Here is a 13,955-nt window from a genome sequence, read left to right on the forward strand (position 1 = left end):
GGTCCAAAATTTGAAAATAAGGAGCCCTAGACCACATTCCTCCTAGATGAAAAACATAAGACACCACCATGGAATAGTCTGAGTGAAGTCTGATGATTTACCCCTTAAGAAGCCCAGACCATGAGACCTTGCTTGTTAAAGAGCAAGAAGAATGAAAACATTGTGTATGGAATCTTCGTTGTCCATGCATAGACTCTATAATTCCTAACTGTTGATATATGTACCACATCCCTGAAGCAAGGCATATGTGAAGAGAATGGAACTCTGAATGAGGCAGCAGTAAAGGAACCCAAATTGTAGTAGTGTCCTGACTTAACAACCCCTCGAGATCGAAGAAGGAAACTGCAGAAACTAATAAATAGATGTGTATGTTCCCTGGTCACTTAACCCTATCGCCCTGGGTATCTTTTACTGCACATTACACAAGGTTTTAGAGTACTTTTTGTTTATGTTATACCAATTAGAATAGCATAAAATCTTAGATAATAATCCATGTGTTTATAGTATACAAGTTTTAAATTCTTAATTCTACAAGGCAATATTAAGATAATCTTGAATATCCACCAGTGTGACTCGCTCTCGTGACACATTTTCTCTTAACATGTCATCATCCCTATTTTATCCACCACTCCTCAAAAAAGTATGAAATTAAATGTAAATTATTCTCTATAAAATCGTTGTTGCTCAATCAAACCATAATTTTTATAGTCTTCAATTTTGTTTGGTTACAGAGCTATCAAATAGAAAATTAGACCCTTCCTGCCACACACACACCTGTCACATCCTCTCTTTCAGAATTCATTGATAGTTTTCTCTCTTATGCTTTATTATATATATTACCTATAACCAATAGAAAGTCAAAGTTTTCATCTATCAAATGACATTTATATAATGTTATATTCTGAACAGTTAGAAGTCAGTTTCACTCAGAGTAGCAACATCAATCCCGTGGGAAAATTAACAACTAGCCTGGATGAATTTGTAACAGGTCTTGTCGCATAGTTAGAAAGCCAAAAACATTTGAGACTAAGGGAATTTATCTACCTTTTACATGTTATTAGTCTATATTCTTTGGTGCATTATTTTATTAAATAAAAAATATTAAGTGTATTACTATTAGTACTATAAAAAGGAAATTTGAAATTTTTGAATTGTGGAAAAGTATTTTTAATTTTAACATGAAAATTACTTTGCACACGAACTATTCAAAATAAATACTCAATATATTCATGGACAAATCTTTATTTTATTTTATTAAAAACACTTCACTAAAAAATATGATTTTTTGTATGTGAAAGACTTGTAATGTTATACACACTATATTGAGTGTTATAAGTATTAAATCTATAAAGACTTTAAATGAGTACAAAAAGGTCACGTGATTGGTCAAATTGACCGAGCCCATATTGAGAGAGTTAAAGACTAATATAAGGATCGCTTGTGTCCCAAAGGCACGAAGGATTCAAGTGATGTCCACATTCCCAGAAGAGAAAGAACCATCCGTGCAGTGGGAGAAGGAGAGGTGAGTAAGAGTCAGGCATCCTATTCTATAGTGTTGAGCAGGATGGGAGACAGCTATGCCCTACTGAGAGATGAGATTAAAAATAAAAAATACCCAGACTGATGACATATTGAATTGGAGCAAGAAAATATATCATCATCCTGAAAGGGAAGCCTGCCTGGGTTATATCTGAAATTAGAATGAGGATGTGATAGTCTAACAATTGACGTGATGTTGCTAGCAGTAACCAGTCATCCATGGAATGGTGTGTGCACAGTATGATGGAATGAAGGGGCTGAGAAAACTCGTATGATATGGCAGAACACATGTGAAGCCTATGTGAGTCCAAAGGAAAAAACTCCAGGACTGCAGTACCTGACCCTTGTACACCATAAATGCCAATAGTGGTAGGACTCCGCCACTAAGGCAAAATGCAGATAGGAGCCAACTACCACCAAGTTGGACATCTACAATCCCAGTAAAACAAACAACTCAAATTGAGGAATGAGTAACTAGTGAACCTTGGAAAATTTAGAAATTGATAGAGACAAGGAAGAACAATGACTGGACACCAATCTCCTGTCTTCATAGGCCCAACAACTAACAGGAAAAAAAATTCTGAAGAACCAGCCTGACTCTCTCACTACCCCCAGACCAACCAGACTCATATAACTCTAGAACTAAGTTCCAAATTCAGACAATGAACTGTGGGAGATAGAAACCCTACAGGTTGGGTGGATAATAGTGGGGAAGATGTGAACTGAATGATCAATCATGACCCAAGAACCTGCAGAGCTTCTGGACCCATAGTTAAGACTACCATACATCCAGAAATTCTTGGAACTGAGCCCCCACAGCACCTGAAGATAAACAAGAATCACCGATGCTTCTGGTAATCCAACTAAGCAGTGGAAATCTTGTATATATACTGAATCTATTTTTAGTACCAATACAAAAAGGAGCTGATGTCAGAGGTCAGTACTCATGAATAGGGGCAGAATTATGACCCCCTGTAGGAACTGATTAAATTCGAGACTCCAACAATAGCCAGAAGAAATGTAGAAGTCAAAAATTGAACCAACCTGCATGCTAACAATGGATCCAGCTCATCCTCAATGAAGCTAGTGATCCTGAGAGTCTTCTAACAAAGTGAAGTGAAAGAAAACAAAATGTTGAAGTTGAGTTGTAAATCCATAGACTTACTCTGTCCCATCAGGGGACATAGACTTATATAGGTTAACTACAACTCCACCTTAGAACCCCAAAATTCGAGGAGCAGATGTATTATTTTAGATTTAGAAAAGTGCCACCACCTGATGGTAGGCAAAATCACAAAGTTCCGACAATGTGTTACAGGCTCAAAAGCAACTGAGAAAAAGCCCAAAACATCAAAAACTAGAAGAACCAACAGAAGTAAAACAAATCAAACGCAGCTTATCCCAAAGTGGCATCCTTTTCATTTTTCATAGGCCATTTAAAGACCATGGTGATTATCACTGATTGAAACAGTATCGTGTGAGGTAAAGGAAGTTGTTTTGTTAGTGCAAAGCAACTATGGGCCATCTGCCACTTACACCCTAGGAAATTTAACCCCAGCCCTAGTGCTGTGAGTCCATAAACTTACCACTGACCCACAGGGGTGCTGAAAATCCAACAGACCAAAAGAAGGCACAGAAAAAGCGAATCTAAAGTCTCTCTGAAATGTCGAAGATCGCCCTCATTTGCAGCCTCAGAGGCCCCCTACAGGATCACCACAGATCCGAAAATATGTCTCTATCTCACTATAAATAAGATCGCTGACAGTCTCAAGCAGAATTCTTGCTAATTGGAAGAAGAAAAAAAAAGTAAATAATTTTTTAAAAAATATTATTATTGTTATGAAATCAACTAGATAACATGATAACTTTCAAAGTATTTCTGAACAATCACAATACTGGGAAACCTGTTAGTGACGCTTTGTTGAGAAAAAAGTGATAAAATCAACTGAATGAGGTGCTTATATACAGTACCAGGATAGAGGATGCACTAATGTAGGTGGAGAGTATCATGAGATAAATATCGCCAAGGGCAATTGAGTGAGGTATAAAAGACTGGAACAAGCAAGAAAAATTCAGACCAATGATTATATGGGCAAAGAAACCTAGCAGTCCAGTAATAGCTATAAATGGCAGCAGAGGTAAGTATGTTTTTGAAAAAAACTTTTAACACCTCAATCTAAAAGAATCATAGACTTTCTAAATTCAAAGGTAAGTACAGACTGTAATAGCAAGTATGAAAAACATTCACATTTGCCCTAAAATATATTTAAAATGTTTTATTAAAACTACATACCCCAGATAGGTAAGTCATCAATATACAGCTGATACCAGTAATTATTTTTTACAGCATAGACGAAGGCCTGGAACTTCTCTTCTGTTAGTTCTATCTCACAGTACTGGGTTTTTGGCATGCTGGCTACAGAATGTTGAACAAGTGTAAAAGTTTAACTCTCAATAAAGTTACCACACAACATTCCCCGTTTTATGCTTCTTACAAAAATAATTAAAGAAAAAAGGAAAACCATATGCACTGACACTTCATTACCTTACACGAATGCTGCTTTGATATTTTTTTAGTTTAACAAACATATCTATTTATATCAAAACATAAAAGTTTAAATCCATCACTAAATGAAAAAATACTTCATTATAACCAAATATTGAACTGAAACTTTTACACCAATAAGTTTATGAATATATGAGCTTATTTGGGCATAATGCACTTAAATAATGAGAACATAAAAAAGAAGTAAGTAGTAGAAAATGGTTAATTACATTTTAGTTCTTAACAGTATTTTACCTGTCTTGTGTGCACTTACATGTATGTGTCTGTGTGTGTATGTATTAAAAATGTTCAAACTCATTATCACAAGCCTCATCTGGTCAATGAACATTATTACAACTGACATTAACATGAGTTTTATCTATTCATATGAACTGTCCAGTGCTGACCACTTCTAAAGCCACTTTCAAAGGGTGATCACTAAGAACAGCCAGGTGTGAAGAGTGAGTGTTTAAGGTCAGGAATAGTTTGTTTATTGTTTGTTTGTTTTTTGGTGGGGGCTGTCAACAACACTATATATTGGCTATATTCAGTACCAAGAAAAGATATTACCCAAGTACATGGATCATCAAGCCAGCTGGGTTACAACAGACTCAACAGTGGATGAGATGATATTTATATTATCAAATTGCAGGAGCAACATCTGCTACAGTGTGAATTAGGTTAAGTTGATGAAGTGTAATTCTTGTTAATTTTATATGTCATTTACCAATCAGAATTAGAGTAAGGATTAATACAATAATATAATTTATTTGTTTTAATTCCAATTATTTGTTATTATTAATTATTTTTATATAAATTAATTTAACTCATTATTGAGACGAACTGGCAAACCAGCAAGCTAGTGTTATTGTTAATGACCTGAAAGTAAAAGCATATGTGACTTTATTTTATGTTTCCAAAAAAATTAAATGAAGACTAACAAATAAACTAGAAAAAAAAAACAGCTTAGGAATGAGCTATTAAACATACCTTTGAATTCAATACCGAGTCCACTAAATTCAAGTTCCACACCTAAAAGAGCTTCTCCCAATGTTTCATGATAATGACTTATACTTTTTTTGGGCCCAGGACAAAATGGTAAAGAAAAATATGTGTACGTTTCTTGTCTGTTGTGATATGGCCCAACAGTATTCATCCATAATACAACCTCTTCATTCTTTTCATACTGCAAGAAAATGCAAAAATAAAAGGTACATAATTTTACACTATTTTTGCATTTAGTTTAAAACCAGCAAATTTAAAGCAATTACATGTTAATTTATTTGGCAAATCATTATCAACAAATGAATATGCTTTAACTGCTTACAGAAAGAACACAATTTACACAGATAAGTTTCCCAATGCATATTTAAACTTCTTGTTTTTTCTGTTTCAATCAATGAAAAATTAATATTTATGAAATAGTTTTAAAAAATAAACTTTTATTACTTAGAAATATAATTGTGCTGAAGGAAATAATCACATTACAAGTTATACAGATGTTCTACATATTTGACCTATAAGATCACTGTAATCATAAATTATTTTTATCATCTTCAAATGTTCAAAAACAGGACAAAATGCTTATTGTTTTCAGAATAATTAAATAATTAGTGTCAGATTTAGCAACAAACTGAAAAAACACAATAATTCTTTTAAGTTGTACTTAATAATACTGCTAAGGCTGGCACTTTGCATTTTCAACCTGATAAGCAATAAAATTTTGACAACTGTCACAGAAAATTTTCTAAATACTTTCATATTTTATAATTTACAAGTTTATATGGAGTTTTCTGACAGCTAATACTGAATTTTTGTTATTTCAGAATTTAACTGAATTTCAAACCTCTGACATACTATAAGCTTTTTCTTGTTGAGTCATTCTTGCTCTGTCAACAACTACATATCTCTTGATACTGAATGTCCTTGATGCAATGGTCGAGAGGTTGGTGTAAAATTTTACCTAGATGAGAATCCTTCAGAAAGTGCCTGAAGGGAAGCCCATAGAGGGTGACCCCCAATGGCAGCAGATACATAGGGGCACACCCATGGGAGACTACACCTCATCTTGTCCAGGGTATCTTCTTCATCCAGAATGAAGGGGGGAAGAGGCAAATGAGCCCCATGTGTCATGGGGACAGATAGAATGAGAACATGACCATCTAAGCACTTGCACATAAAGTGGTTGGCAAGTCAATGTGTGTAGGTTAATTCACACTGAACCTTGTATGCTCACCTCAAATCTACTAAACAGACTCCAGCTACAGAAGGAGGGAATTTTAGTTATGTATTTTGGTTTTGTATAGTGTGTGCTCACTCAAATATACTGAAAAGACTCCAGCTGCAGGAGGAAGGCACATTATTTATATATTTTGGTTTTGTATAGTGTGTGCTCATCTCAACTGAAAAAACTCCAGCTGCAGGAGGAGGGTGGATCAGTTATGTATTTTGGTTTAATATAGTAAGTGCTCCCCTCAACTCACCTGAACAGACACTGTCTGCAGGAGAAAGGCACTTCAGTTATGTATAATTATTTTGCATATTGAGTGCTCACTGTACTAACAAGACACTGTCTGCAGGAGAAGGGCACTTCAGTTAGGTAAAGCAGTTTCATATAGTGAGTGCTCACTTCAACTCGACTGAACAGACACTGGCTGCAAGAAGAGGACACATCAGTTATGTATTATGGTTTCGTGCAATGAGTGCTCACCTCAACTTCACTGAACAGATGCTGGCAGCAAAAGGAGGGCGCAAGTGGTATGAGCTACTACCTAGAGGGGGTGACCCACACAACACTGCCCCACTTCTCACTGCATTGTACTAAGCCAAACAATGAGGATTCTCCACAGTCCAGCAACTAGGAACTAGTAAGTAGCAAGGGTCTCTCATGCTTCACTCAGTGAGAGGAAGGGGGAGAGAATTTCCATTGGTGACCTGGAGAAGAGCCCAGATCTTCATTGGACCTCTTTAACTGAAGACAGTGCAATGGGTGACCATGAAACCCTACTTTTAAAAGCCAGGAAGCACACCCCAAAGAGGTGGGTAGATCACTTCTCTGGTGATGGCTTTTTCCATAATAGTCCAGGAATAGCAGAGGGAGTCCTGGATTTGAAACCACAGTAAAATGAACCACCTGGTGCTCAATGACAGTAATATTGCTGACCATCAGCATGCTAACAGTTGTCATTACGTTAGTGGGAGTCTCCTCTTGAGTCAAATTGAAGAGTGTTAGAACCTTGGGAGAGATTGAAACATGAATTCACAATCCAGATGATCCACAAAATACCTGATTTATTATTTATTTGTATAAATAAAAGTTGACTGGGTTTGTTAATGGTACATAGGCCTAGGTCATTGACAGAATGATGACATTGAAAAGCATTGGGAAATAGTACTGTAAAATAAACCTTATCACAAGCAATGGAACACATACCCAAAAATTACAAATTTTATTAAAAGAAGAGTTCAAATTTAGAATTTTGGTATCTTTCTTTCTGACATTCATGAAAACTACAGAAAGAAACACTATATTATCAAAGTATAAAATAACAAGTGCAAAAATTTCATGAATTTCCAGAAAAATGCACTTCTGGAAAAAGCAATGCTGAGAAAAAGGATAAGCCTTTGTTCAAATGCCAGTATTCATGAGGATTACTGTGCATGGAGGATGTGTTACCCTCCTATGCCAGCATAGTCCATGTTCATATGTTAGAGGTAGGAGCTTCATTCAAGGCTTGTGAAATGCACAAAAATATTCTTGGCAGTAGCATGAGGTAATAGCTCTTTGGTGTTTATAGAGGTGAGTAAACATTTCTGAAACAAAATTATTGTAACTAAATTACAAAAGTTAACATTTTCTTACATTGAAAATGCATTTCCAATAGATACTTATCCTCTCACACAAAGCTATCTTGATCTTCTTTCTATCCTCTAAGCATTGCTAAAAAAGAAACATATCATGTGACTCCTCTCCGCCAATAGTATTGCACCACCTTATTGGTACAGCTAGCTCCAATTGAGGATGGAGCAGGAATAGCTGAGGGAGTTAGCTGCACCAATATAAGTGGCACAATACTATTGGTGCAGAGTAGTCAAATGTTATGTATATGTTCAATACTTGTGTGAAATTGGTGGGGTATATAAACTGGTGTGCTGTGCATAAAGTTTCTTTAGCAATACTTAGAGGGCAGAAAGATTGAGATAACTTTGTGTGAAAGGAGGTAAGATTTTATCAGAATAAGTAGCATTTTATCATCATGAATTTTTATTATTAATCATATTTATTTGGAAAAAATAAAAAAGCAAAATTTAACACTAACACAACAAAAAATATCCTATATGTTATTATACACTTCCAAGAGCACTATGACCATGTATCTTAGATGAAGTTATTAATTGTTGTTGCATCTCTTTTCCATTTTTATGAGTCCTGTGAATGCAGAAAGAGTTTGTTTTTTTTATATCAAATTGATTTATTTTCTGTTCATAATTCATATCTTTGCACTAACATGACCAGTGGTGATCACAATTTTGACTAATAACTGGAGGCGAAGATTCACTGCATATCAAAACTAATTATAAATAATATTATACATATTAGCAAGTTGTGTTGGGTAGCACTGTGAGATATGTTACTGTGGTAACATCTTGTATATATCACATACCCAGATATCAAAATTCCAACTAATTAGCAATGCAAAGTTTAAAATAATCTGAGAGACATGTTTCTATAAATATGATGGAATACTTAGAATATTAGGTTTCAAACTGTGTTATAAGATCTTAACTAGAGCATATAGATGTTAAACTTAAATGATAAATCACATATATTCAAGAACTACTGCTACTAACCTATCTGAAAACTTAATATTTCAATGTTATACTCTAAACATGTCAACTATGACAGTGTAATGATGAAGGTGGAAAGGTATCTGTTTGGAACTTGAACCTTGACAACTTTGTAGTACCCCAATGCCAGCTAAAACTCCAAGGATTATAAATTCTAATTCAATACACTGGTGGAAAAGTATGCTAAGCTGATTAAATTTGTAACATAAATTAAACAATTCAAGTTCATGATAGGCTAAGAGAATGACCTATTGTACCGTATATACATGACTATGTTGTCAGCTGAAGTTTACCAGGACACAAATGTTGTACGCATGAAATTGTCAGGTTGTGCTGCATATTTAAAAAATGCCTGCTGTGCTTATTTGAGCACAGAATCCTCATTTCACCCTAGTTTTAAGGCAAAGCTCTGCCAGCTAAGCAGTCAATACTATAACTTTGAGAATAGACAGTGAATGAATGAATGCTAAAATTAAACACAAACCACTTGCCAACTTATAAAACATGCTTGCAAAGATCTCCAAGTGCTAGCCAGTATTTTACAGGTGTTGAACTAAGGAGAACACATGTTATACACATACAGAAACTAGTGGTAACAGATATTTTTAGCTTTGATTCTATGACAAACTAATTCAATGTCATTATTCTATCAATGTATTGTAGTGTAATTCAATAATACTTTATTGTGAGTTAAAACTGTAGATTGCTATAAGTACTATATAATTATGTACATGAATATAACTTAAGGACAACAACAGACCAGTTGATCCATTTAGACCATCCATCTGCTAAATTTTAAAATGAAATAAAACATTCTTAAACAGACCAGATCATTCAAATATTTTCAACCCTTCCTTAAACACTTAAATCAACTGCATCCACCACATCTGAAATCAAACCATTCCAAAGGTCAACTACCCTGTTAAAAAAATAAAGTTGATTTAGCTTAAAATGACCCCTGCACTGCCAAAATTTATATTTGTGTCCCATAGTCTTATCATTCTCACAATTATATACAATGCATCAACACTGTCAATAGTGGAGTAGTCAAATAGTGGAATTTGCTAACAAAATAATCGTTAAGCTCATTAACCTATTCCATTAAACTAACTAATTATTCACGTGAGATGACTAAAAACAACAAAAAAGAATCTTTTTACGTGAGTTAACTAGAAAAAATAATTATGACTCTACAAATTGTGTTTCAATAGCTCTTTGTACTTAATAACAAACATTATGGTAATATTTCAATAACTTAAGTATTTGGAATAATCAAAAATAGTAATAACTGGAAATCTCTATATTCAATTAGTTGATTACTTTCATGAAGCTTGAATTGACTGAAAATCATAATGGTAATAATTCAATTATTGGATAGTTGAAATAACTGAAAACAGTGATAGGAGGAAACATAAATTTCAATTAGTTGAATATTTTCATGACATTAATCGATTTAATCATAATTTAAACTAATGTATAGTTGGAATAATCCAAATGAGTAATAGCTGAAACACCAGTTGATTAGTTTCATGATATTAACTGATGATTTCATTGTAATTTTGATTAATTTACTGTCTTATGTTTTATTAATCAATGTAATGGATGCTCCTAAGTACTTGATTATATTGAGTAAGTGAATTCATTTCTCAGCTTTAGATAGGACAGAAATTTATGATCTGAAAAAAAAAACATGTTAGCTACAGATAAGAAAGTTTTATTTTGCTAACAGGATGACTGATTTAAGGAATAAGTTGCTATTAGCAATAGTAAAAACTAGCACTTTAAGTGAAAATAAAAGATTTCTTAAACAATAAAAGTGGGTTTAAATTTTGACTATTCTAAAGAGTGGGTTTGAAATGACAGCCATTAAAGAACTAAATCATCCCTTGTTGTACATGTTTCATTTTGATCTTTTCTGAGTGTGTGTACGTGTGATTGGAGCAGTCATATTTTTAATTATTTTTTAGATAGATGAAATCCTAAGCATATATACTGTGTATACTTCTGAAATAATCTCTACTTTGTTTTGCTTTCCATTACAGGGTCCCTTTTTTTTTACATTATAGCTCATACTTGGAGTTGCTTCTAACATGCAATAAGCTTAATCCATTTAGTGCCAAAGATACAACATCTAAAACGATATGATTTCTCTGTATACCTATATATAATGGTGTCCAAGAAAAGCAGCTTTTTAAGACTTATTTTCACTATTTTCAACAGTAATATGAAAGAATGCATGAGAAAGATGCATAAATGCATAAGATGCATAAATTTTATAAATACATAAAACATTATATAATTGACTGCGCAAACAGAGAAGCCACAGAATTCAATGAAGAGAATGATGTATGATCCTTTTTATATATGATTGTTTTATTTACTTTTCATAAAATTTATATTCTACATATAATACTAAATGCCATCAAGCTTTCCTGACTTCAGATTAAAACCATCACAAAAGATGCCAAATAACCATGTAAGAGTAAAACATTGAAAACTAAACTGACAGCTCACACTGTATATGAACTAAGCATAGTGGCATTATTTCTCAGTTAGCTTTGAAAAATAACAAAAACACATCAAATATATTGAATAAAAAATTCTGGCTGGTCCTCTAAATTGACCAATACAAAAAATTTCAATATAATAATTATGATAATGTTAAACTGATTAAACTTAACAGATGTACAAAACTAAATGTAAGAAAACAACCAATTTTTCAAAATAAAATTTCCAAATTCATTATTTGATATAATGCAGGTATATGCTGCTAGAGTAATGTTTGACCTGAAAATCTGATATAATGATATATTGGATACTGATAGTATGTCTAATTACCTGGTAATATTGTCAAATGTCGAAATCTAGCTATACTGCTAAAATCAGAATCAAGAAATCTGATCCAAACTTTGAACAGAGAACAGACACTTTTCTTGATACTTTTGTTAAGCCAATTTTTCCAGGATTTTATACTTTAACAGCCTGAATAAGTTTAATCCCCTTTTTTACTTGGTTTTTTATTATCTTGGTCATCTTTGAGGGCAAGCTCTACAAACTTAACAATTCAGCATTCTTCTATGTTTGAATTACAAGAATCTAGGATGTGCTGGATGTCAAGTTTTTTTTTTTTCAACTTAGAGATAGCAAATAAACATATATACAACAGGAATTAGGCATACATAAAGCTAAAGGTGCAGTTAATGGTGCTATTATATGAAATAAGTCACCATTATTCTCTGCTTCATGTATCATTACTTAATATATATGATTCAGTGTATTAATATTCAGTACTATCAGCTTTTTCATGCTTCATGTTAGGCATTTTCCCTTAAGGGGCATACTTTAATATGCATTTAAATGGGATATTCATTGGGTATTAACTACATGCCCAAAGTTTATACTGAGTGTTTATTTTCTTAGTTTAATCATAATACTTTTGTTCTCAATCCAACAGAATTTTTTTTGGTACATATCTGGTATTCTATTCCTATATCCTATAATTGAGCAAACTGAGTATCTGATACATCACTAATTTTGGAATTGTTTTGTCTGAAGGACAGAAAACCAGGTGATTTTATTCATGTTTTCAATATTGTTAGAAGTAAAGATAATCTTCTTATGAGTGTTCTGTTTAAGTGGTGGAATGAAATGGTTATTAAAATTCTAGGGATAGTTCTAATTGCTGAAAAAAACTAGAAATGGATTGAAAAGTACAAAATTCTAAACAAAATAGTAGCCTTTTATGATGTTGCCCATTAAAGTGTTTATAAAAAATGTAGAAGGAAGTGGCTGGATAATGTCAGAAGCTAACAAACACATTTTCACATTGCCTATGAATCTCCCCAGAGCCTAGAAAGCCCACACAACAACTATCCTGGTGCCATATATGAATTAATATCTACGAAGAGAATATATACAATTTCATTCTCTATCTACTTCGGTGCATAGTATATGCAGTATTTGTAGTCCTTTTCAGAACTTTTAAGTTCTTTTGGTAATCAGACCTACCAAAACTGTAGGTGTATCAAAAGTTGATATATATATACATGTACTGTGATTTTGTGAAGACTTACTGATAGCGATATTGATATTTTGATAAGATTCTAGAATTAACAAATTAAAACTTTAATTTTAATGGAGTTGTTGAGAAAGTAAAATATTAGATAGAAAATTGGCTTAATCAAGCTAATGGTATAATTTATTAATTCTAAGGTAGATAAGGCATATATTTTAACTTCAAAAGTTCTACATCTTGAAAACAATGTCTCACCTTGTGATTGTGTTCGTCGGCGTTAACATGATTCAAATGCAAGAATATCATAGAAATCAGCACTCTCAAAGTCAAACATCCCAATATCGCCGGCAATCGGTAACAATATAAGATCTTCAACTTCATGCTGGATGTTTGACAATAAAAATAATACCAAAACCTGTCCAAAACTATTAGATACTTAAAACATGCACGATAAAGTGTTTCTGCTTTTATTAATTTTTTCCACTAAAGTTGAAATATATTAACTTTGAAATATTTTTATTTCAGCTGATGCGTACATTTAGCCTTGACAACAAGAAAACACTTAAAAAGCGCCACCTGAAGCCAATTGTTAATGGAATATCTTTTTTCAAAAAAATTAATTTTTACTGGAGTCTCCATTTCTGAAATGAAACAAATTCCTAAAAGAGATTTATTATTCTGAAGTAGATAAGTTTTTCATGTGGCACAAAACTTACTATCAAATATCAAACGCCAAGACAGTTTATATGTAGTTGAATAAGAAGCTATAACATTAGAAATAAAAAGTGTTGCAATGTTGTCCAGTTATATTTGTAAGGATTCGGTCCTGCTTTCACTAATACATCTCAATCTATAAACATTTATACGTAAATATGTATTTAAATCTTAAGGAACAAATATTCAAAACAATTTTTACTACTCCAACTGTCCCCATTTGCTCAGCAGTAAGTTTAAGGACTTATAATACGAAAGTTCGAGGCTCGATCCACGTGGCTGGCATGACATTTT

At 33.1% G+C, this 13,955-nt stretch overlaps 1 protein-coding gene across 1 annotated transcript in view; it reads right to left on the bottom strand.

The window, feature by feature from the left end:
• Window positions 1-13,501, bottom strand: part of LOC106464073 (transmembrane 9 superfamily member 3-like) — a 46,921-nt gene extending 33,420 nt beyond the window's left edge. Inside the window, exons 1-3 of the mRNA XM_013924187.2 lie at window positions 13,203-13,501; window positions 5,075-5,270; window positions 3,833-3,955 (exon numbers count right to left, since the gene is read on the bottom strand). Of these exons, the coding sequence (XP_013779641.1) occupies window positions 3,833-3,955; window positions 5,075-5,270; window positions 13,203-13,328 (445 nt within the window). The 5' untranslated portion in view covers window positions 13,329-13,501. The remainder of the gene's footprint in view (window positions 1-3,832; window positions 3,956-5,074; window positions 5,271-13,202) is intronic.
• Between the last annotated feature and the right edge of the window lie 454 nt (window positions 13,502-13,955).

This window comes from Limulus polyphemus, unplaced genomic scaffold, assembly GCF_000517525.1.
Source record: "Limulus polyphemus unplaced genomic scaffold, Limulus_polyphemus-2.1.2 Scaffold57, whole genome shotgun sequence".
Lineage (NCBI taxonomy): Eukaryota > Metazoa > Arthropoda > Merostomata > Xiphosura > Limulidae > Limulus > Limulus polyphemus.